The sequence below is a fragment of the Saccostrea echinata genome, unplaced genomic scaffold (assembly GCF_033153115.1).
Source record: "Saccostrea echinata isolate AGI-Se365-2 ecotype Australia unplaced genomic scaffold, CSIRO_AGI_Sech_v1 ptg000006l, whole genome shotgun sequence".
Classification (NCBI taxonomy): Eukaryota; Metazoa; Mollusca; class Bivalvia; order Ostreida; family Ostreidae; genus Saccostrea; species Saccostrea echinata.
The window spans coordinates 3,217,225-3,239,236 of record NW_026889755.1 but is presented as its reverse complement, the minus strand read 5'-3'; the positions used below and the strand labels follow the sequence as shown (position 1 = coordinate 3,239,236).

General features: G+C 32.9%; 1 protein-coding gene across 1 annotated transcript in view; it reads right to left on the bottom strand.

Annotated features, from left to right (window-relative positions):
* Positions 1-18,567, bottom strand: part of LOC133180171 (protein draper-like) — a 53,844-nt gene extending 35,277 nt beyond the window's left edge. Inside the window, exons 1-3 of the mRNA XM_061314740.1 lie at positions 18,387-18,567; positions 17,952-18,089; positions 8,559-8,687 (exon numbers count right to left, since the gene is read on the bottom strand). Coding sequence (XP_061170724.1) covers positions 8,559-8,687; positions 17,952-18,089; positions 18,387-18,567 — 448 coding nt within the window. The remainder of the gene's footprint in view (positions 1-8,558; positions 8,688-17,951; positions 18,090-18,386) is intronic.
* Positions 18,568-22,012: the final 3,445 nt, after the last annotated feature.

Sequence of the window (22,012 nt, the reverse complement as noted above, 5' to 3'; positions counted from 1 at the left end):
TTTGATTTAAATTTGACATGTTTCAATAGTGTATATCATTTTTCAAAAACACATTATTTATCCTGTAATTGGACTGACGAATCTTTTTCCCATTATAATAATCGTTGTTGCCACCATGAGCTGCTGAAAACGGAAAATGAAATCCATCAAGACAGCCAATAATATTTTGTATGTCGAAAAATATAGTCGAAACTTTGGAGACAGAGTGTTTTGTGTTTGAGTATCAGGCCAATTAATAACTTACATAATGATGAAGGTGGTATAATTAAATTGTGTTTTCTATTTCATTTAAAGAATGAATGGCTGACAAGGTACATGTAGCTAATTATAGGAGATGCTTGCGGCAATTAGGTTTTCATTAACAGTCGTTTATCTCGGGGACTGTAGTAAAGCCAACTGCAGACATATTCCACGCCTACGCAGCACAGTTAAGGCTGCAGTAAGGAGGCGGGGCCTAATTTATACGGGAAATGTTTACTATGACATCACACAAAAATATAAGTTCTTCAAATTACCACAAAATGAAATGATTTGCTATTTTAAACTTATGAATAGCTTTAAACTACATCAATACTAACTAGTGCATGCATTATTGTCGTTGGTTAAATCCCACACAGCAATATATAACCAATTCTCTGATCGCAATGCACTTGTCAATGTGACGTCATATCGGAAAATTTGACGCAGTTTGTATGCAGTGAGAGGCGGATTAAGTTATATTTATACAATGAAAAATGTATTTTGTAATTAAATAAAATATAAATTGTAGATATATAAGAGGCCATTAACTTGGATGCGATGTCTGTTTTATGATTTTATTCATATACTTCCCGAACATCCCTAGAGAAGCGATACTGTCGTATATTTGTATGAAGATTCATTGAATGGTAATAGAAGGGTCGTAATAAATCGATATATTGCAAGGGCATACCCTCAATGAATTATGACAAGCTTTTACACATAAACTTAAGAAGTATGAAGCTATTTGAAAAGTGCTGCGGACCTGTTGAAATCTTGCAAATGAATTAATTATATCTATATTTGATGTACTTGACCAGCAAAATATTCAACATACGGTCTAACAAATGTAATTTTAGCAATTAGATAGTAGAATCTATACAGGTACGCAGCACTTTTCACAAACTACAAAGAGTGTTGAAAATAATTATATGTTAAACTTAGATTTTTAACTTGGTTATGCCCTTGCAATATTAGAATTTATAGATGACCTCAATACTTCAGGTATATTTGCTAAAATCACGTGACAAGTCTTAATAAGAAATCATTTAGTTTTCAACCACATTGCATTTGTCCGATAATAGTAAAGTCCTAAAAAGAAATGTCCATCCTTGTAAAGAATGTATTTTCTAGCTAAAAAAATCGCCGATATTTCCATTTGGCACCTTAACTGTGCTGCGTATTGGAAGGATTCCTGGTTTGCCATATACCAAAGGAATATAATCAGCTGTTTCTGGTAGGTCGGGTTCGGATCCACTAGTCATGGATCATCGTCAAGCGAATGTTTGATTATATTCAGTATTAAATTTCAGAACTGACATGAAAATTCTTAAGAAACGGTTTGCTGTTGAGAAACAATATTTTTTGTAAATACATTGTATATAATCAAGAGTCAAAACAAATAACTCACTGTCATATGTCAATATGTAAAAATATTTCATATTGGTTCTGTTGTTATATGCGTAATATCCCATTCTTTACTATGTTTTATATGGTTTTGATTATAGAATTTCTTTATCTTCGAATTATGACTCATTTATCAATACTCAACAGACGAAGTCATTCGGAAACAGCCCTGAGTTGCCGCTCCGATACATGACGAGATACATGTGCATTTCAAGAAGAAACCTGGATAAATTTAGTAATCCATGTTAAAAATAATTTTTAAAGAAAATAGTATAACAAAATGTCTCCAAACATTTTGGTAACAGATAGTTATACTGAAAGATAAATGAGATATAACGATGAACCGCCAATCTCTGGAATACAATGCACACAAATTAAGGTATTTGATGCTGGCAATCTTTTTACTATATATAGGATCCTTTCTCTATTCTAGATTGAGGCAAGACAGTGTCCTTCATACATCAGTCTAAATTAAAAAAAAATTGTATATGTATTTTACGTGTTTAAAACATAAAATAATTCTGTATTTGAAAAAATCAGACGCTTTCTTTATCCTGATATAACAGTAAAAGGCCTACATGAAGTAAGAAGCAGACATTGGACTAGTTCCTTTTACAGTCCAAATTCAGAAAAAAATATTTTCAGTTATGATATTCCTAGCACTTGACTGGTAAAATTTCTGTATGGTGAACAATTCTTCAATGGAACGGAAAACAACGTAGCAAACTACGGATGAAGAGTAATGGATGCAATAGCTAATTTTCAAGTGTTACTTTTTATACATATATATAATTATGTACCTTTTTTTAATTAAAAAAGAGTCCTTATAACAATATGAAAAACTAATTAAATAATACTTAATTCAAACAAATATCCTAAAGTTCTCAAATGTTTCTGTGCTGTATCAAGAAAATAAATGCGATGTTAAATATTCGATGTAGAATAGAAGGAATGAAAATGTGTCTGCTTTGAGAATTACATAAGATAAGTATTCAAGTATCGGGACTTCCTTGTCAATCAGAATCTGCAAAGAAATTTTTTCACATATGCATAAACAGTCCAAGAAAATTGACCTTGGTACTGCTGAAAAAAAGTTTTTAGTGCAGTCCTTTCCATAATTTAAAAAAAAAAATGTGCCAGAGCGGGATCCTTAATATGTAATGAAAAGAAGCTTATGGGACTTGTTCGTTAATTTATTATCGTAACTTTGGTTGACTTAGCTCTACCTAGAAGAAGATTGCTTGATTATGATTAATTTTAAAAAAAGTAGCAAATGTGATATGATTTTAATTTGATGTGGAGTATTTGTTCATTATTATTTCCTAGGTGTTTCTTTCAATACGCCTTAGAAACGCAATTCAGAAAAAAAAAAATCTATAATAAGCTTAGTTTGCTGCCATCGATTGTATATTTTCCTGTTAATTGAAAGAAGTATTAAAAAAGATATGCTTTAAAGGTACACTGCATAATTATATATTTAGTTAGCCCCACTATAAGAAAACAATAGGCCCACAGACTACATTACTAACCTGAACACTTTTGCTAAAAAAAAAAAGCAGAATTCTGCTTCTCAATATTAAAAAAATAATATATATAGTGCCCCATCCCCTTGGGTCATGATTTAAACAAACTTGAATCTACACTACCGGAGGATGCATCATATTAGTATGAGTAATAGTGGCTTTGCTATTCTTGAGAACATTGATTTTAAAAGATTTTTTCCTATTTAATCCTACGTAAAAGTGAGATTCTATTGTAGACTGTCCTACCCCAGGGGGCCATGATTTAAACAAACTTAAATCTACACTATCTGAGAATGCATCTGTATCAATATAAAAATATCATAACCTTTTCATAAGAAAAAGGTTTTGAAATGATTTTTCCCTATATATATAGGTAAAAATTGACTCCCTATTGTGGCCACATCCTATCCCGGGGATTCCTGATTTAAACATTTTGCATCTGCACTACCTTTGGATGCTTCTTTGTTTACATAACTAATCACAATTTTGCTATCCTTCAAGAAGATTTTTAAAAGATAACGGGAAATGTCATTTTACATGCTAAACGCTCTAAAAGAAAAACACTATGTATTTTGGTTTGCACATTTTCCTAAGCACCAAATTGGTATTACATGTACATATTTTACATAACTACTTCTGTGCAATTCAGGATTGAACTGTTTTTGCATGTTATCTAATGGTTTATTCACATATTTCTTTGAATACAATTTACATAGTTAAGAGGGTTTTTTTCATTACATATTCCTATAGCGCTGACGAATTTTCAAAAAGCTTCATATTAATCTCAATTAACAGTTAATTCAAGATTCTCATAAGGGTTTTTCTCATAATGTAGTTCCTGATATGCACTCTTGTTTTCAAACACACTCAATTCCTGATATAAGGTTTTGTCATTTTGTACAATTTTATTTGCATTTGAATGTCCTCCTTCTGCTTTATCCGTTTCTGCCGAAATATTCCGATCTTTTGGCATTCTGCAGATGCTGAACGTTTTCTTTCCACTTGAAAAAAAAAGAACAATAAATAAATGAATACGTAACTACTAGTGATAATGAGAAGAAACGCCTTTGTTTGCATGATTTCATAATTGCCATTTATTAATTAATAATTATATATATGTTTATTTATACTTTATTAACATATTCATTTATGATTGATATTATGTTGTTAACGTCCCATTTGAGAATATTTTACCCAGATAGAGATGCCATCGTATACAGGTGAAGGGCTTCAAATTTAGACCTATATACTCGGCACTCAAGGCCATTGAGCAGTGAAGGTTCTTTATCGTGCCAACGCCTACCTTGACAAGGGACCTCGGTTGTTAAGGTCTCATCCAAGAGACCTTCATTTCCAGTGCCGGGCGCTTGGCGAAGGAACAGTCACTACCTATGTTTATGTATTAGGTTTGACGCGGCGTTGCGAACGAGAGTCGAACCCGGGCCTCCCGATCACGAATCGAGCGCCCTACCACTAGGCTACCGTGATCGGTAAAGAATTATGCAAAAAAACAAATTAAATTGATTCATGATTAAAAAAAAATATTTACAAATTGCAATGATAAAGATGGAGAGGGAGATTGGAGATTTAAAATCTTATTAATGAAGTAATATTATTTTACTTTTCAGTAAGCATCTTTTAGATTAAATTTACTAAATAAATTAAAAGCTAAAATGTAAGAATAAAAATTAAAATAAGTACCGTATAATTAATACAGCAATGATGACAAGCGAAACAACACCCATTGCTCCAAAAATACCACTCACTGTGTAATATTCTTTCTTATATGACACTAATGGTTTTCTGTCTTCCCCTTTAAATGGAAAATATCAAATATCCTTAACATATCTGAATCTTGTAACTTTCTTTTTTCAAAAAATGTAAATGATGCTGGCTTTTAAAACTTTACACGTACAACATTACACTGTATCATAGGATCACTCATAATTAATAAAATCGGAGCGATTGCTCAGGAAAAATAAACGTAGATAAAAAATGATAAAATATTTCCATCTATAATGGCAGCTTACAATAAGTCAAATTTCTTCCATTGCCGTTTGCAAATGTCATATATATTTTTTTTCAATGCGGCTAGGATAAGGCTGTCCGAAGAATGTCACAGTGTACCAGCCGTAGCAACGTCTCTGAACTACCTAGATATGACCTCATAATGGCATATGACGTCAAATCACTGCAAATTTGAGCAGACGTGACGGGGAAATTTTTACAAACTTGCCCCCAGCACTTTATATATAGCCAAGAATACGTTTAATTGATTTATGTAACAAGCCGTTCACAATAAGTTTGTTTTTCACTTGTGCCGATGCTATTTTTGTGTAACATTAAAGAAAATTTATAAGTGTCCGTCACGTGATCAACACAGTCATGTGACATCACGAAAATGCCTTTTTATAATACCTTATTTAACTCTCTTTACAACGTAACTGTGTAAGTGAACATAGATTTCAAATTGAAATCAAAACATAGCTCGAAATAAAATAGTATATGTCTAATGCATATTAAGCCTTCGGACAGCCCTAACATAGCTGCGAATGACTGTTACATATGTTCTGGCAATTTTCTCAGTCTTACATAATGAGAAGGAATCAGTGATATTAACTTCAATAAAAAAAAATGCGGTCGAGTTATATCCTAGAATTAAAAACATTCATAACACAATAATGCACTGATACAGAACAGGACTTTTTCGTGTCCTTGCATAATTACAAAACGTGCAGATATTTCCTTTCAACAACAACAAACAACGAAATTTATAAGACAACAATATTACGTCATTGATAATCCATCAAGTTTGTAGAGAATGATTTGTATTTGGGATGGGTGTAAACATAAAACAAATGGACAAAATTGCTAAATCACTCTTTAGAAGGAGTCTCATAATAAGGGTCTATGAAAATAAGGGAAAATCATCACAAAAGTACAGGTGGTAAGGGATATTAAACAAAAGCCAAAGTGTTTGATGGATTGATTTTCTATTCTAGGGAGACATCCAAACTTTAGAAAAGAAGATGTTATCTGATAAAACCCAAGCTGAAACTGATGATGAAATTATATAAATGTTACAAGGTAACATTGCCGGAAAATCAGTCTTCCTAAAATCGAAACTATTTTTTTTCCAGTGTCAATACTTTTAAATTATAAACTCAGTAGCTCGTATCAGCGACACTTGCCAATTCTTTTCATTTTTTTTTAATGCAAAAGGAGAAAAGTTGACTGAAAAGAAAGAAATAATCGGAGTCTATACATTGTTACTTTTACAGTAAAATTCGGTTAAAATGAAGTCACTGAGACATCGAAATTTGCTTCCTTATAACCGACTTGCATATTAATTTAAGTACTTGTTTCACTAAGGTCAGAAGTCATTTAAAGATTTCAATATTATAGCCAGCACGCATGCAAACGTCTAGATGGAAGCACAAAGAAATAATAATCTAATGAAAAGGTAAATTCAAGCTATTTTTAAATAGACAATCCTCAGCCTTCCCTCAATGATAATATTTTTTTTTTTTAAAAAGCAACTATAAATTGCAATCCTATTTGACATGAGGATAAAAACCTTCTTCAGATTCTGTTTCAAAATTTTCCCTTTAAAGAAAATATCTAATTTTCTTTTAAAAGCCTAGTGAATGTTTCTTGTATTATCTTCCCTAAAAACGTGTTCGTTCTTCATATGAAAGGCACTAAAGAGCATGCAAAAAATTGTTTTTTTGTGTAATAAATCTGCAGTCAATCGAAACTGTAATTGCAAACTTTGTTCTCGGATAAAAATTATGCATTATCTTTTACTCGAAACAGGTTTTCCTCACAATAATTAGCAAATAGATATAAATACCATAGAATCTAATGTTAGACAATGCGTTTATTCTGTCAGTTCAACAAGCGCGTGCCTGGACAATTGAGCTAGAAATATCACTTGTGTTAACTGTGCTTAACGAGGCCGAGTCTAATTATTTCTACCCTAGAGATTTTGATCAATTTTCTTGAATTAATTTTTACCATTATATTTATGTTTTAAGATTAAAAAATCAAATGTTTACCGTCCAGATTTCTTAGGGTTGCATCTCAAAAGTTGTCAAATTTTACTATTAGACCCTATGGGAATTTGTTGGAAAAGCGCGAAATTATCACATTTTTTTTCCATATTTTTTGTATTTCTGCCCTAGAGATTTCTTTTTCAGCCAGGTACATGAAAGTTATTGTGAAAAGTCACCAAATTGTGAACTTTCAAAAAAATTTGACCATCTAGTTTGGTGTAGGAATTATAACAAAAGTTCTTTTTTTTTCAATGCCCGATACCTCTAAAATTGCCATATTGCAGTATAATATATACCGGTGCAAATGTATTCTTGGCGCAGATGAATTATTTTGGTTAAAAAAAAAAAACAATTTTTAGATTGCTAGTATGTATAATATGCATGGAAGTCTTGAATATACAAGCGAGTCATGTGTCATTCTTCAGCGTCATGCGTTGCTTACAAATTCGGAAAATAGTTACATCGTTAGAGCCATTTCAGCGTTTTTTCCCTAATTGTTGTCGTAAAAAGCACATTTTCAGACCCATAGGCGTTACAGATTATGTTAATTTTGTATTAAAATCACAATATTTGGGAAAGGTGTAATGTTGAACATATGACTACATGTAATTAAAAAGCTGCGCAAAGTCATGCGCACACGAATTAGACTCGGCCTCGTTAAGATATTGACAATTACATGTCATATGATGAATATACGACTTAACTCAATAATGATGTCACTACTCCTTCATGTCTCATCTTTGTTAATCTAACATTTTTCTTTATTATTTCTAAGAGTGTTTGTTATAAAATAACTACATATTATCAAGTAGGCAATTTAAATTAGACATAACCATTGTAATGAAAAGTACACAAAAATATCAAATAATATTTGGAGGTAATGAGTTACAATTGCATCTGTTGTCCATGGAAAAAATTCCTCCTATCTCTACATGCTAAGAGCAATGACTAAAACTAAAATAATATATGAGAAAACCATTATTACATACATGTAATCTAATGCCATCGACTTGAGCGGAAATCGATATTTTTTGGGTAAAGATTAAAACCCACCTCAGGCCTTTAGTTCTTATCTTTTTGTTAATCTGAAGTGAACCTTTTTACATATATACCTGACATCGACACTTAAATAAGCAACAAGAATCTTATGCCTATACATGTATATCATATCAATTCTCTTTTCCTGAATGAACGAACAATGGAGATGGATGGTAAATAGACATTAAACAATTGATAAAACAATTATCACAAAGCCGTTTTTTAGGAGAAAATTGTCAACTACTAATAATTTTAGGTTGAAAGGATGTTTATGAAATAATAATCAAGACCAACTCACCTTTCTCAGGCTTATTTTCTTGAATATATCCAGCTAAACAACCACCGTCAGTTCTATTACATGTAGCATTGACACAGTAATCTTTACAGTGTTTCTGACAATTCTCTCCGTAAAATCCCGGATCACATTCTAAAGTTGAAACGATCATGTTTTAAAGTTTCATAGTGGACAAAGTTTCATAGTAAAGTTCCAAAGTAACTAAAGCATAAAGTATGAAATAATGTTAGGATGTCAACAAATATTGTAGCTTTTATATATAAATTATAAAACATAAACAAAAATAAGATATTCAATATTCAAAAGGAGAACAAAACATCGCAGCAAATCAAAATCGATAACAAATACATCAATTATTCAATGTCGGTCTTATAATTTAGCATTCATATCAAAATGTACATGTACATCAAATATCCTGATATAAAGCAGTTAAGGTTATGTTTCGTAGTACGCTATAAAAAAAATCCCGAATGCATGTATAGGTATATGTAATTCAATGTTTTTCGTACAAATTTTAACACTTAATTAAATTCTGATAAAATAAAATGCTAGACTTCCTATGCAGAAAATGTTTTCTTTCGAGAATATCATTTTATTTAATCAATTTTCATTTTTGTTGTACTTGATATTAATTTACGAGGACCAGTAAATAGATAAGTGTTTAAAGGAAAAAAGGCACAAATGTAGATAAAAAAATCTTGCAGGCAACTAAGAGTACTTATACAGTAATAATAAACTTTCCTATAGGATTACCTTTGTTGCAGTGCGGTGACCCTGTCCAGCCAGGTAAACACACACAGGACCCATTTGTGTGAAAACATTCATAAGCGGTACGGCAATTTATTGAGCATTTCTCTGAACAATTTGAGCCAAACAAGCCTCTCTCACATGCTGAAACAAATTGTAGATTTCAATTTATATTTAAGAAATGAATTTAATTTTTGAAGATTTATGAGGACATGAACTACGACGCTTCACGCCGGCATATTTCATGAAGCGCGTTAGCGCTTCATGATGAAAATGCTGGCGTGAAGCGTTATAGTTCATGTACCTCATGGGTTTTCAAAAATTAAATTCATTTCTTATATTTACATTATTTTTCTGATGAGTTGCCAAAAATTACACCATTCAACTGTCATTTTTTAAGGCAATACAGTTTGCACTATACTTTTGACGTCGAGTGCGGTATTATGACGTAACAATGGAGATATTCATGTCTTATAATTTGCAAAGAATATTAAGGAAAAATATCTGGAAATGTAAATATAAGTCAATATACAATGCATGTACATTTAATCCTCAGCATCACTTTTACATGTAAAACACAAAAGTTATAATCAACAGTAAAAATAAATGATCAAACTGAAGAATAAAAAAAAAATCTTAAATTTATTTTATTCCAATTACTTTATAGTAAAAATTACATGTTATTTAAAACACCAATTTATATCTCTTTTTATAAGAAAAAAATGAATATCTTCTTTGCTTCAAAGATTAAAAAAATTCAATATTTCAATATGTATATTAAAGTAAGCTTTTTTATACGACGTTGCTCTGAAGTCATATATGTCTGGCCAAGCGATAAAAAAAGATTAAAAAAGGAATCAAATATTACATCTACTATCATACCCATTAACAAACAGATTGGGGATAATTAGATTATTGAAAGTTTACTTAGTATGATGTCCTATACAGCGTTTGAATGCAGAAAACGTCCACATAAAGGAATGACAGAAGAGTTGTGTACACATTCCCCAAAGAGGAGGGCATTTTATAGCAATCTTAAGGGTTTTAAATTATATATATTGTAATAAATTAACAACTGGTACGACTATGAAAATTCACAGAAGATTCACGATCTGAAATATTGAACAAGTTAATTGATCAAAATACGTTTATTTAGAATTTGGCATCACTATCTTTATTTTCATTATATTTCATTATCTTAAGAGTTTAATTACTCGTACATTTTGCTTAGAAAGAAAACTTCGTTAAATAAATACTCAGAGGCCACTAGCGTAAAAGTAAAAATTAGCATCACAATTATAGGTCTGCAATGCCCAATATGTCAGTGTTTTCAATAAGATTTTCAATAGAAGGAAATATATTTGGAATAGCGGGAAACCAATCTCGGTGAGGGGTCTGGGGGCCGCCTCAGGCCCCCAGCGGGTCCAGAGCAGAGCCCTGGTAGGGGCCCGGGGGGGGGGCGAAGTCCCCCTGGACCGAAAACGAAAATTGGCATTTTTGACTCATTTTTCGTACCTCTCAGACCAATAAAAAGTACCATTTTTTTAAAATATTTCTGTCACTATCAATTACCAATTTTACCCAATAAAGTTATTTAGAAAACAATATGTACCCTTTCACTGATTTGTTATATGGACTTTTGACGGACTGATTTTTTTTTCTTCCTGAAAACTAGATGTCCATAAAAACATTAAGACAACCCAAGTATGAAATTCTAGCACAGACAATTGTCTGTGCTAGAATTTCATATTGTAAATGATACATAATTAGTCCCTTTCACATAAACTGGTCAAGACAATTAGTCAAAATTAAGAAAATAATTCATTTAAAAATTTATGAACTTTTTAACACTTAGTGACGTACAGTACCCCCCAGCATTGAAATATTCTATAATCTTACACTAAAATATCATAAACCTTTAAATTTATTTACTATTTTGTACAAATTGTCAAAACAAAACAATGAAGAAAATTGATACGAATTACTTGTACATAAAAACCTTCTTAAATGTGAAAAATAATACAGGTTCCTGTTACATTTCAAACAAGAACACAAATTTTACATTTTCTGTTTGAGGAAATTCTGTAAGAATTCCTACGTCTCAATCACGATTAAAAAATTAAGACTTTTATTCTTTAGGTCTTAGAATTTTACGTTTTCAGTTTGAGGAAACTCTGTAAGAATTCCTACGTCCTATATCGGCCTAAAATTAAATATTTGCTGTTGTAATAATCTTAACCTAGCTTGTGGAATGAAGGTAAAGTTTTAAAAAAATATTTATTTTCCTGTTCGTCATTTTAGGCCGTAGATACTTGACGCTTGTGTCAATGAAGCCCAAAATTCTCAACAATCTTGATCATATCCTGTAAAGCTAATAAAAGTTAAATCCCGATCGTGAGTTGTGGATTTTATATGAGGTTGGAATTATTCATTAAAAATTTATTCTTTAAACTTTACTCTCGCAAGTTGTAGCTGTAGCCTTGTTCAGTTGTTGTAGTATTGATTGATTGATTGTTTGTTGTTTAACGCCCCTCTCGATAATTTTTCATTCATATGGAGACGCCACCACTTGCCGGTGGAGGGCTGCAAATTTTGACCTATACTCGGCACAAAGGGCCATTGAGCAGTGAAGGATCTTTTCGTGCCAGCACCTACTGCAACACGGGACCCCGGTTTATACGGTCTCATCCGAAGGACCGGTCTCCACGTCCCGCAGTGGGATTCGAACCCGCGACGTAAGGATCAACGCCTTACTCCGCGACCTTAGAGCAGACGCTCTAACCATTGCGCCACGCGGGCGACCAGTAGTTTTAGTACGTATTGGATCAAATCAAACTTCCATCAAAAAGAGCGCACTCAAGGAAAGTTACTCTTGATCATGTAGCTAGCTGCGATAAAATCTGCGGATTTTGCGTACCAACCCTGGCAAAATCCCAATGACGGAAATTTCATAGCCGGTAAAATTTTTTGTACAGGCGGTTAATTTTGCCGGTTGCCGGCTCTTATTGAAATCACTGTATGTGTTTCTTTTATTCCATCAGTGGATTATTATAGGTAACCGCATCCTTAAGAGTGCTTAATGACATACGTTTAAATTAATTACAAAGATTAAATGTAAAAAAGAAATTTTTTATGTCGATGTCTCGGGTTGTTTACAATCGATTAACTCAATGCTTGTTTGAGAATATTTGTTATTTTTCACTTCTGGGGGTTCAGTTATTTAAGAAATAAAGTCCGCGTTATCGTGAATGTTGCAGGATAACCTCCGAGGTCGAGAAATGTTGTCTGAAATATAAAAGCCGAGGCGTTAGCCGAGGCTTTTATATTTCAGACAACATTTCGAGACCGAGGAGGTTATCCTGCATCATTCACGACAACAAGGACTTGATTTCTATTCTACTAACAGCTCTAAAATACGGCTGATCGTTTTCTCTATAGAGAAACGAATTAGGTCACCATGTCGAAATTTTGCTGTTCCATTTAACACCAGAGTCAATTTGTTTGTTTACTTGTGTATCGATTGCATAAAATGCAGACGGTTTCAGCTTTCGTTGGATTAAAAATATCCTTTATTTATTTATAAATTTGTTTGTAACATATATTGATTAATTTTTATGAATGTAAAATAACAAAATCAGTTGTCTATTTCATTGCTTCATCTGTAAAATCACGGAGTGTAAATGTTGTGGGGAGGTCCGTGGAACAGTCCGACTTGGCTATAAAAAGGATATTTATCAGCTGTTTCAGGCAATACACACTATTTAGACTGCGTAAGACGACACATCGATATGGTCTAAATGAGTATTAGATTCTACATTGAAATATTTATTTCAACTGTACAGGTTTGACATGTGTTTCAGCGGGCATGATATCGAAACTGTCATAAGAATAGTCCTAAGATATGACTTAAGAGATATCTTAGGACAAAACTTAGGATGGTCCTAAGAGAGTTCTTAAGATCGACATAGAAGCTCTCTTAGGAATGTCCTTACTAGGATAGACTTACGAGATTCTTTAGACAAATCTTAAATATTGTAACATCACAGACTATGCTTATAATAATTATAGTTATATAATAAAATAAAAAAATAATTATTGGGACTTACAATTTTTTTTAATAACTTGTAAAAATTGAATTAGATAGAAGTAGTCATAGAATAATTGTCTACTTCTAAAAACGCTTTCTTATTTTAATTGATAAATTTATTACGCGGCTAGGATAAAGCTGTCCGTAAAATATCAAACTGTTCCAACTGTAGTAACTTCTTTGAACTACCTAGATATGACGTCATAATAGCATATGACGTCAAGTCACTGCATACTTGAGCTGACATGACGGGGAAAGTGTCGTAACTTTTACATTCCTTTCACATGACATGTAAAGATTTTTAGCGTTTTTGTTTGTTTCAAGCATCTGGATTCTTCTTTAAGCTTAAGTGTGCTGTTATGATGTTGAACATTTGCAATTTAATATCGTCATTCCTTTCAATTGTCCGATATACATATATTGAAAAAATAACTAAAAATGACTATGAAAAGCTCCCCCTTACACGTCCGAGGACAGAGTTAGAATTTATAAATCGTGTATATATTGGACTGGCACAAGTTATTAATAAGGATAAATTGAGGGTCTTCGGTGTGAATCTACAAGAGAAGTACGTCCTCTAACTGAATTTTGCTGGGGGATTGTATGTAATTTATCCTTTTTTGTATGAAGTGCGATAAAGAGTGGAAAATAACCTTTTGTATATGGGTAAGTTGAATTACTCGTGGAATATTTTCTCAAAAATTAAAATTCAGACTTGCCCCCAGCATTTTATATGTACCAGAGATTACGATGAATTTACTTATGTGATAAATTTTTCTCAATAATGTTGTTTTGCACTTGTGCCGATGCGATTTTTGTGTAACATTTAGCAATTTATAAGTGTCCGTCACGTGATCAACAAAGTCATGTGACATCACAAAAATGCGTTATTATAATACCTGATTAACTCTCATCACAAGTTGACTGCAAATTCATTCGTACATTACAAATTGAAATTAAAATCTAGCTCAAAATAAAATGTATATTTTAATGTATATTGAGCCTTCGGACAGCCTTAACATAGCCGCGTAAAGGGACAAATCTCTCTCTCTCTCTCTAAGTAAATAAATAAATAAATAAATAAATAATGAAGAAAATATGAAAACATACATTTTGAAAGGGTTTAAAAGATAAGTTTGTAAAAATTCTCATTTCAATATTAATACTAAGTCTTGCAAAACAAATTAGATAAATAAATTTTATATAATTAACAAACTAAGAAATAAACCCGTCGGGTATTAAATTAGCTTGGGCGAGCAATTTAGCGGACAGAGTCTAGACAGGGAAATACTGCCTCGATTATAGTAAGATAGCTTTTGACGCGGTATAGAACCTCCTCCATTTCATATAAGGTACAGCGAGCATGAATAGCCCTTGGTGGTGACCTCTTCAAGTTACTGTGTCCCGCTAAATCCCGTGCTGGTTAGTGCTATTCTCATTCATTCGTGATCCTCGACTGAATAATAACTAGTACAGCTTTAGTATAGCTTTAGGTTTTAACGCATTTAAAGAACCATCAAAGCAATCCCAACTTTTTCGAAGTGTAACTTAAATACTTTTGGAATTGTGATCACTACAAGTAACTCCAATTTAATTCAAGTCAATTTAATTTCTTAATTGCTAAGAAGAAATATCATAATAGCACGGCAAATTACAATTGGACAATTATTTATACATAGGTAGGAACGAAGCACTCAGTGTTTTTCAAAGTTGGAGGGAAGGGGGTGGGCAGAGCAACAGATTGTAACTAAAATGTACAACCGTATAATAAACGAACAAACAAAAAAAGAAAAAGTTCCTGATTAACTCTGAGAGGCACAAAAAAGGAAAACTTCTAAACACTAGATATTTTAGGGGGGGGGGGGGGTTAGAAGAAACTTTTTTGTAAAAGGTTTTGGGGGGAGTAATAGGAGGACCCACATTGCCCCCCCCCTCCCCCTATACTACATGTCTGATAAGAATTGAACGATTGCACAAAGTTTGGAGTCTCCTAAGTTCATGTTAGGACGGGTCTTGCAATGCCTTAACTTTAGGAGAAATTCTAAGATACGTCTTAAGTTAGGACAGATTCAATGGCCTCACTTAGGACTAAGATATCTCTTAAGATATGTCTTAGTCCTAAGATCGCTTTGATAGCATGCCTGCTGATCTGATAATTTTTTATGACGTTCGTGATTTATTGGAGAATAATGTCCGCGGCATTTCTTTGATCTCGTCAATAACTGTGGTAGAATTAAGACTAAACTTAAGTTATATCGTCGATACTTAATTCTCCTGTTCCAGTGTAGATAATTAATAAAACTCCAAGATTATTTAATCTCTTTATCCTCACGATCAGTTTATTTTAAGAATTGATACTTATGATGTCACAGTACCTCGTGACCTGCTTTTTTTTTTATAACTACGAGACCCTGAATATTGGACAGTTTGTGAAAGAAGTATTAGTGCTACTATTTCTCACGATACATGTAATTGAAAGATAAAAAAGAATAATAATGTCTGCACTTTAATTTAAAGGTATTTAGCAACGAATTAAAACCTTTATGCACGCCTGTGTATTTCTTACATTTGTTGCACATATCACCAGTGTATCCATTGTTACAACCCTTGTTGCAACTTCCATTTACATGATTACAATTTGTGTCATTTAAACAATGACCACTGCATGTCTCTCTGCAAAGGATTCCAAACTTTCTAATGGGACAGCCTGTTGGGAAAAAATACATGTATATTAATCAATCTTGGAAAAATATAAAGATTTGATTTATCGAGTTATCGAGTTATTCCTTATTTATTGCAGATAAATCTATAATATTGCTAACTTGTACATACTCTTGTTACAGAGAGTTCCTATATACCCAGGACTACAACCTAGGTCACAACTGCCCGTTGTTTTGTTGCAGTGAGAACTATTCAAGCAATTTCCACTACATTTATGAATACAATCTTGACCGTATGTTCCATCCCCACACTCTGTAAAACAGGTTTATTGTACCGATATACATATATTCAAGAAAATATGTGTTTATTTATGTATTGATTGATTTATGGACCATGTTTCCGTAAGGCTTTATATTAAGATGTTAAGATGTTATCCGCTCTCCATGATTGTTTGAATTACTAGTGTATTTTCTCTATTGTTCCCAGCTATCTGATTGGCTCAAACTTGATCACATGGTCAAGTTGAAAACAAACGGAAAAAGTATAACGGGTTCTGTTTGGGTCCGTTTTCTCTTAAGTTGTGCCTGCTCGCTACTGTACTATTTACACGTATGAGATCACAATTAAAATAGGAGTTCAAGTATCTGTATAGAAAAAAAAAACGAAAAAAAAAACACATGAAAAATCGAATATTTTGACGTCACCACTATAATTGATTTAAAGATGATTGTTTCCAATTTTAGAAATATGAAGTCAGTAAGATTTTTGAACCTTAAAATAGACACAGTGTCTTTATATGTTTCATACTTAATCATCTTTTTAAAAGGGTGGGAAGCAGATGTTTCATCACTGTGAAAAATAAATTTGAAGATCAAATATAAACTTTGAAATATTATTTATTGAAATATTAGTTTTCTTTTAATTATGCAGCGTTTATCACATGTACAATGTTCACTGACTAGAAATTTTTAATGCAAAAGACATTGATCAACAGTTAACTCCCCACCCACCCACCAACCCCAAAAAACAGAGATATTGATTATATATATATATATATATATATATATATATATATATATATATATATATATATATATATATATATATATATATATATATATATATATATATATATACACATTTTTTTTTGTTTTTTAAATACAGGATTGCTTAACCTTTATTACACAAGGGTCCCATCCATCCTGCAGTACAACCGTCTACACAACTGCCTGACTCGTGATGACAGGAGGCGATGTGTTGGCAATGTCCAACACACCCCTGTTGACAACCAAGTCCATACCATCCAGAAGGGCACACTGTTCAAAAGTCTTTAAACATGCAATAAATAGTTGCCTGAAATTCCTTTATAATGGATAGAAGATATGGTCAACTACTTTTGAAATAAAGATGGGTTTCTCATTTCATTAAATTTTATTTATATTTCGAAATTAATCTCGTAAAAGTCCTATATTGAAATAATAAAAAAAAATAGTCATAGGAATTTTGCCTGTATCAATTGAATTAATAAATTATTGAGTAAAACTTGAGGAATGCTTTAATTCCATTTCATTAAATGTGTTTTAATTTCAATCAAAAAAATATTATGTAATAAGCTGTATATCAGAACAGTATATGTCTTTAGATGCTTAGATCTTGTTGTACGTATTTTCTTTCTCTCTATTTGTTTTCTTTCTGCCGGATAACTTTGATGATAATGATTATGATAATAAATGGAATGACAGGCAGACATGTCCATAGTAGTAAGTCCTTAATGTCTTTGAATGTTGATAAAAGGTGTCCGTAATTGACAAAGACTTAATTAAAATCTAAAAGTTTTCAAATTAGTTTGCGTTCTACAGAATGTTGATTAATGTACAAATACTCATTTTATCAATCCATACGTTTATCACACGTGTCTCCCGTCCATCCTGGCTTACATCCCAGACAACTTCCGTTAACTATGTGACATCTTTGTTCCTGACAGTTGACGGGGCAGGGTAGATCACAGTTAACGCCATAAACTCCCTTTTTAGCGCAACCTGTACAACAGAATGTGAACTATATGTATTTCGGATTTCTGGCAGTATTCTTACTGGTTTAATTCATCATTTTAACTAACTTATCGAGCAATGTATAGAGTGAATGTGATGCGGACAACAATGAGGCTTTTTTTTATTGAAAATCAACTTTGCTTTGATTAAAGAGATTATGCCTACTTAAACTTCCTTTTTGGTGTATCGATATCCACATTTACATGATTTTTTTTATTATCGAAATATAGAAAAAAGGATGAGCATGCATTTTAAAAGAGTAACCTTGTATATGTATATGCTTACCATGCACTATAACTTCACATAACTCTGTTGTGGTCGGAATTTGGTAACTATCTGGATAGGTAACCTCCTTCAATCTTTCATTATAATAAATGACGTAGCGACCATGTTTCATACATGTGGCATTAAAATCCAAGGGAGGTAACTCAGATTTGTCCTTGTAACAAAGAAACCAATCGTCCATATCGGTGGAGTTTGAAATATAAATGGAAAATCCTGCAAATCTTCCTCTTTGTCGTTCCACTGGAGAATGTTTTAAAAAGGAATTAGTATTATTTTTTTTTAAATATCTCATTTACAAGTTATACCTCAATCGCCTCTTCATTGAATACCATAATGCTGCTTTTCTTTTTTATATAACTAATTATTATCGGCCATGAACATAAAGCATAGTGTCACTTTATCTAATTGACTGCATCCCCCCTGGTAATTTCATTGTTTGTCTTGCTTTAAATAGCTGTACATATTAAAGATGACGATTCCATCAATAATTTTTTCTACTTAATTTGGACATCTGTTTCAAAGGAGATGATAAAGTTAGTGCTTGGATTATACATAAGTTAGCGTGGTCAAGATTTGCTGACATAAAAAATGGTTAACGCAGAAACCGGTTGTACAATTTTTATCAAAAACAGAAATCTTCCTCATTCTGTTCTTGAGAAAAAGATTTTTAAAGATATTTCCTCTATATTTCTATGTAAAACCCACTGTGGTGACCTCGCCCTACCTCCAGTGGTCATAATATGAACACATTTGAATAAACAGTATATAATGAAGCTTTCACGTTTCATCTTTTTCTAGTCCAGTAGAAGAAGAACTTTAAGACAAATTTTCAGGGATTCTTCATTATTACCCTTGAAAAAAAGTCGTAGCACTTCCTGTGAACAAATTTAAACATCCTTTAAAGGATGCTTTGTGGCAAATTTGGTTCATATTTGCCCAGTGGTTCTTGCGAAGAAGTCGAAAATGTGTAAAGTTACACGACATACGACAGACGGACGCCAGACATCCTTCCGTTAGAAAAGCTCACTTGAGCCTTTGGCTCAGGTAAGATAACAAATGCTTAATATGTAATAATATAGTATATAACAAGAATTAAAATGCTCATAACTACTAGGATCTCGGGTAAAAAAGGAGATTGTTTCAATGGTTTTGTTTGGTCTTACAATGGTAATGCAATATGTCTTTTGGATGTGTTGACGATAACAACATAATATGGTACACTGTAAAATGCACTGAAAGCTATACACCATTCGGAAACCTACATTTACACCTGAGCAATATTCTGAATCTTGCAAGTGTCAATTGATCAAAAATACATTCTGCAAACAGTAGTTTCATTTAGTGACTATAGGTATTAGTTCAAGATTATTTATGTTTGTACTTCTTTTCGTATGGTGTCATAGTTCTGCCACTGCTTGTCACATAACTATGTCGACTTCTCAGATCATTATGTTGACTTGTCAGATATTTTTGTTGACGTCGTTTGTTAAAGTGTTTAAAAACTCGACGTGAAAACGTGTCAATGCCCTTTTTGTGCCATTTAGATGACAAATTAGTTTTTACAAATGGACAATGGATCTGACTGATTAATTTTATGTTGTTTAACGTCCCATTCGAGAATTTTTCACTCATTTAGAGATGTCACAATATACCGGTTAAGGGCTTCAAATTCAGACATTACTCGACACTTAGGGCCAAGAGGCAGTGAGAGATCTTTATCGTGGCTACGCCTGCCATGACACGGGGCCTCGGATTTTAAGGTCTCATCCGAAGGATCCGCAACTTTCACTTCTAAGTGCTGAGCGCATGGCGAAAACTTGTGCTACCAATTTTGTTTTTATCGACCTTGGTCTTTTGAGGCCGAGATTCGAACTCACTACCTTCTGATCACAGAGCGAGCGCTCTACCGACTGAGCTACCGTGACGGTCAATAAGATCTTACAAGTCGTCATAATTATCTGACGAGTCAATATAAATAAACGACATATCAACATATTTATCTGGCAAGTAGACAGAACATCCGAAAGTTGACATTATTTTCTGAAAAGTGCACTTACCATCTGACAAGTTGTCATAACATCTTACAAGTCGACATCATTAACTGACAAGTCCCTAAATCATCTGATAAATCGACTTGTCAGAAAATTATGTCGATTTGTCATAAAATTACGATGACTTCTTAGAAAATTATGTAAACTGTCAACATAATGATGACAAGTGGATGTCAGTAAGGGCATTAATAAGCTTTTATTCCAAGGTACGGAGTTCCTAGTCATGAGGATAATTATCAGACAAGTCGACATAATTATCTAACAGGTGGCAGAAATATGCCACTATTGTTTCGAGCGATTTTACTTTTTTGTGCATACTTGACGATACTATAATCACAGAAATGTCTTTGATTTACCGATATATTAAAAATTTTACGAGAAACGGGAATCGAGTCAAAGCCGCGTTGGAGAAAGGGGGGGGATGCGTTGGCTGTGAACACACCCCCCCCCCCTTAAAAAAGCGAAAATTAGTTTGAAACAAATTCATCAATTATCTGTTTAGAGAAATGCTGCTTTACTTTGTTGGTTTGATACTTGAAAAAATAACTTCAAAATTGAAGCAGATCCCAGGGAAATGGTGCCTTTTTTGTGGACTCTTAGAAGGAGATTCCACTTGGTCTCCAAAAACCTTCCCTGCCTGCTCTTTTTAACAAACTTGGCGACGACATAAGTACATACATTTTTATAACTGCCTTTCTATATCATGTCTTTTTTCCCGAAGTTTTTATAGAACATAAATTTCTTCTTCCAACAACACCCACGGATTACATAGGACACTCATATTTCTATTGTCGCCCGCGTTGCGCAGTGGATAGAGTGTTAAACTCTAGAGTCGCGGTATAAGGAGTTGATAAGGAGGGTTCGAATCCCACAGCGGGACGTGGAGACCGGTCCTTTGGATAAGACCGTATAAACAGATGTCACATGTCGCAGTAGGTGCGTAAAAGATCCCTCGCTTCCTAATGGCCCTGAGTGCTGAGTACGGGTAAAAATGTGTAGCCCTCCACCGACAAGTGGGTACAGGGCGAAGCCCTGTTGGGGATGTAGGGGTTCTGAATTCTGATAAACACTTATCATGCTTCCTTAGGAGGTGCCCTATGAAGCAGAATTATTAAAAAACCTAAGACTACAAGAGGAGAAGAAAACTCTTCTGTGATTTTCAAATCAAAAGTTAGATATATCGACGATGTTTTATCAATTAACTAGGTTATATTCATTCACACGGCAATTTGATTTATCCCGGTGACCTAAAAAAAAAAAGACATCACTGAATTTTACACGTCTGTTTCAATTCTAGAATTTTCACTGACTAAACACGTTAATGGCAAACTAACAAACTAAACTAACGGACAAAAGTGATGACTCAGCTTTTCCATCGTCAACTTTCCCTAGTTATATAAAGTTAACTGACAGTGTAATATTTTACTACTGCTACCTTTATACGGTACCTCTCTCTTTCAGATGAGGAATTAATTTTAAAACTAAGACAGGCTAATGACAAAAAAGTTCATGTTCGGTGTTTTCAACTATTTTGTTTAAAGTCAGTATTTCTCAAATTCTATGATTGTTATAATG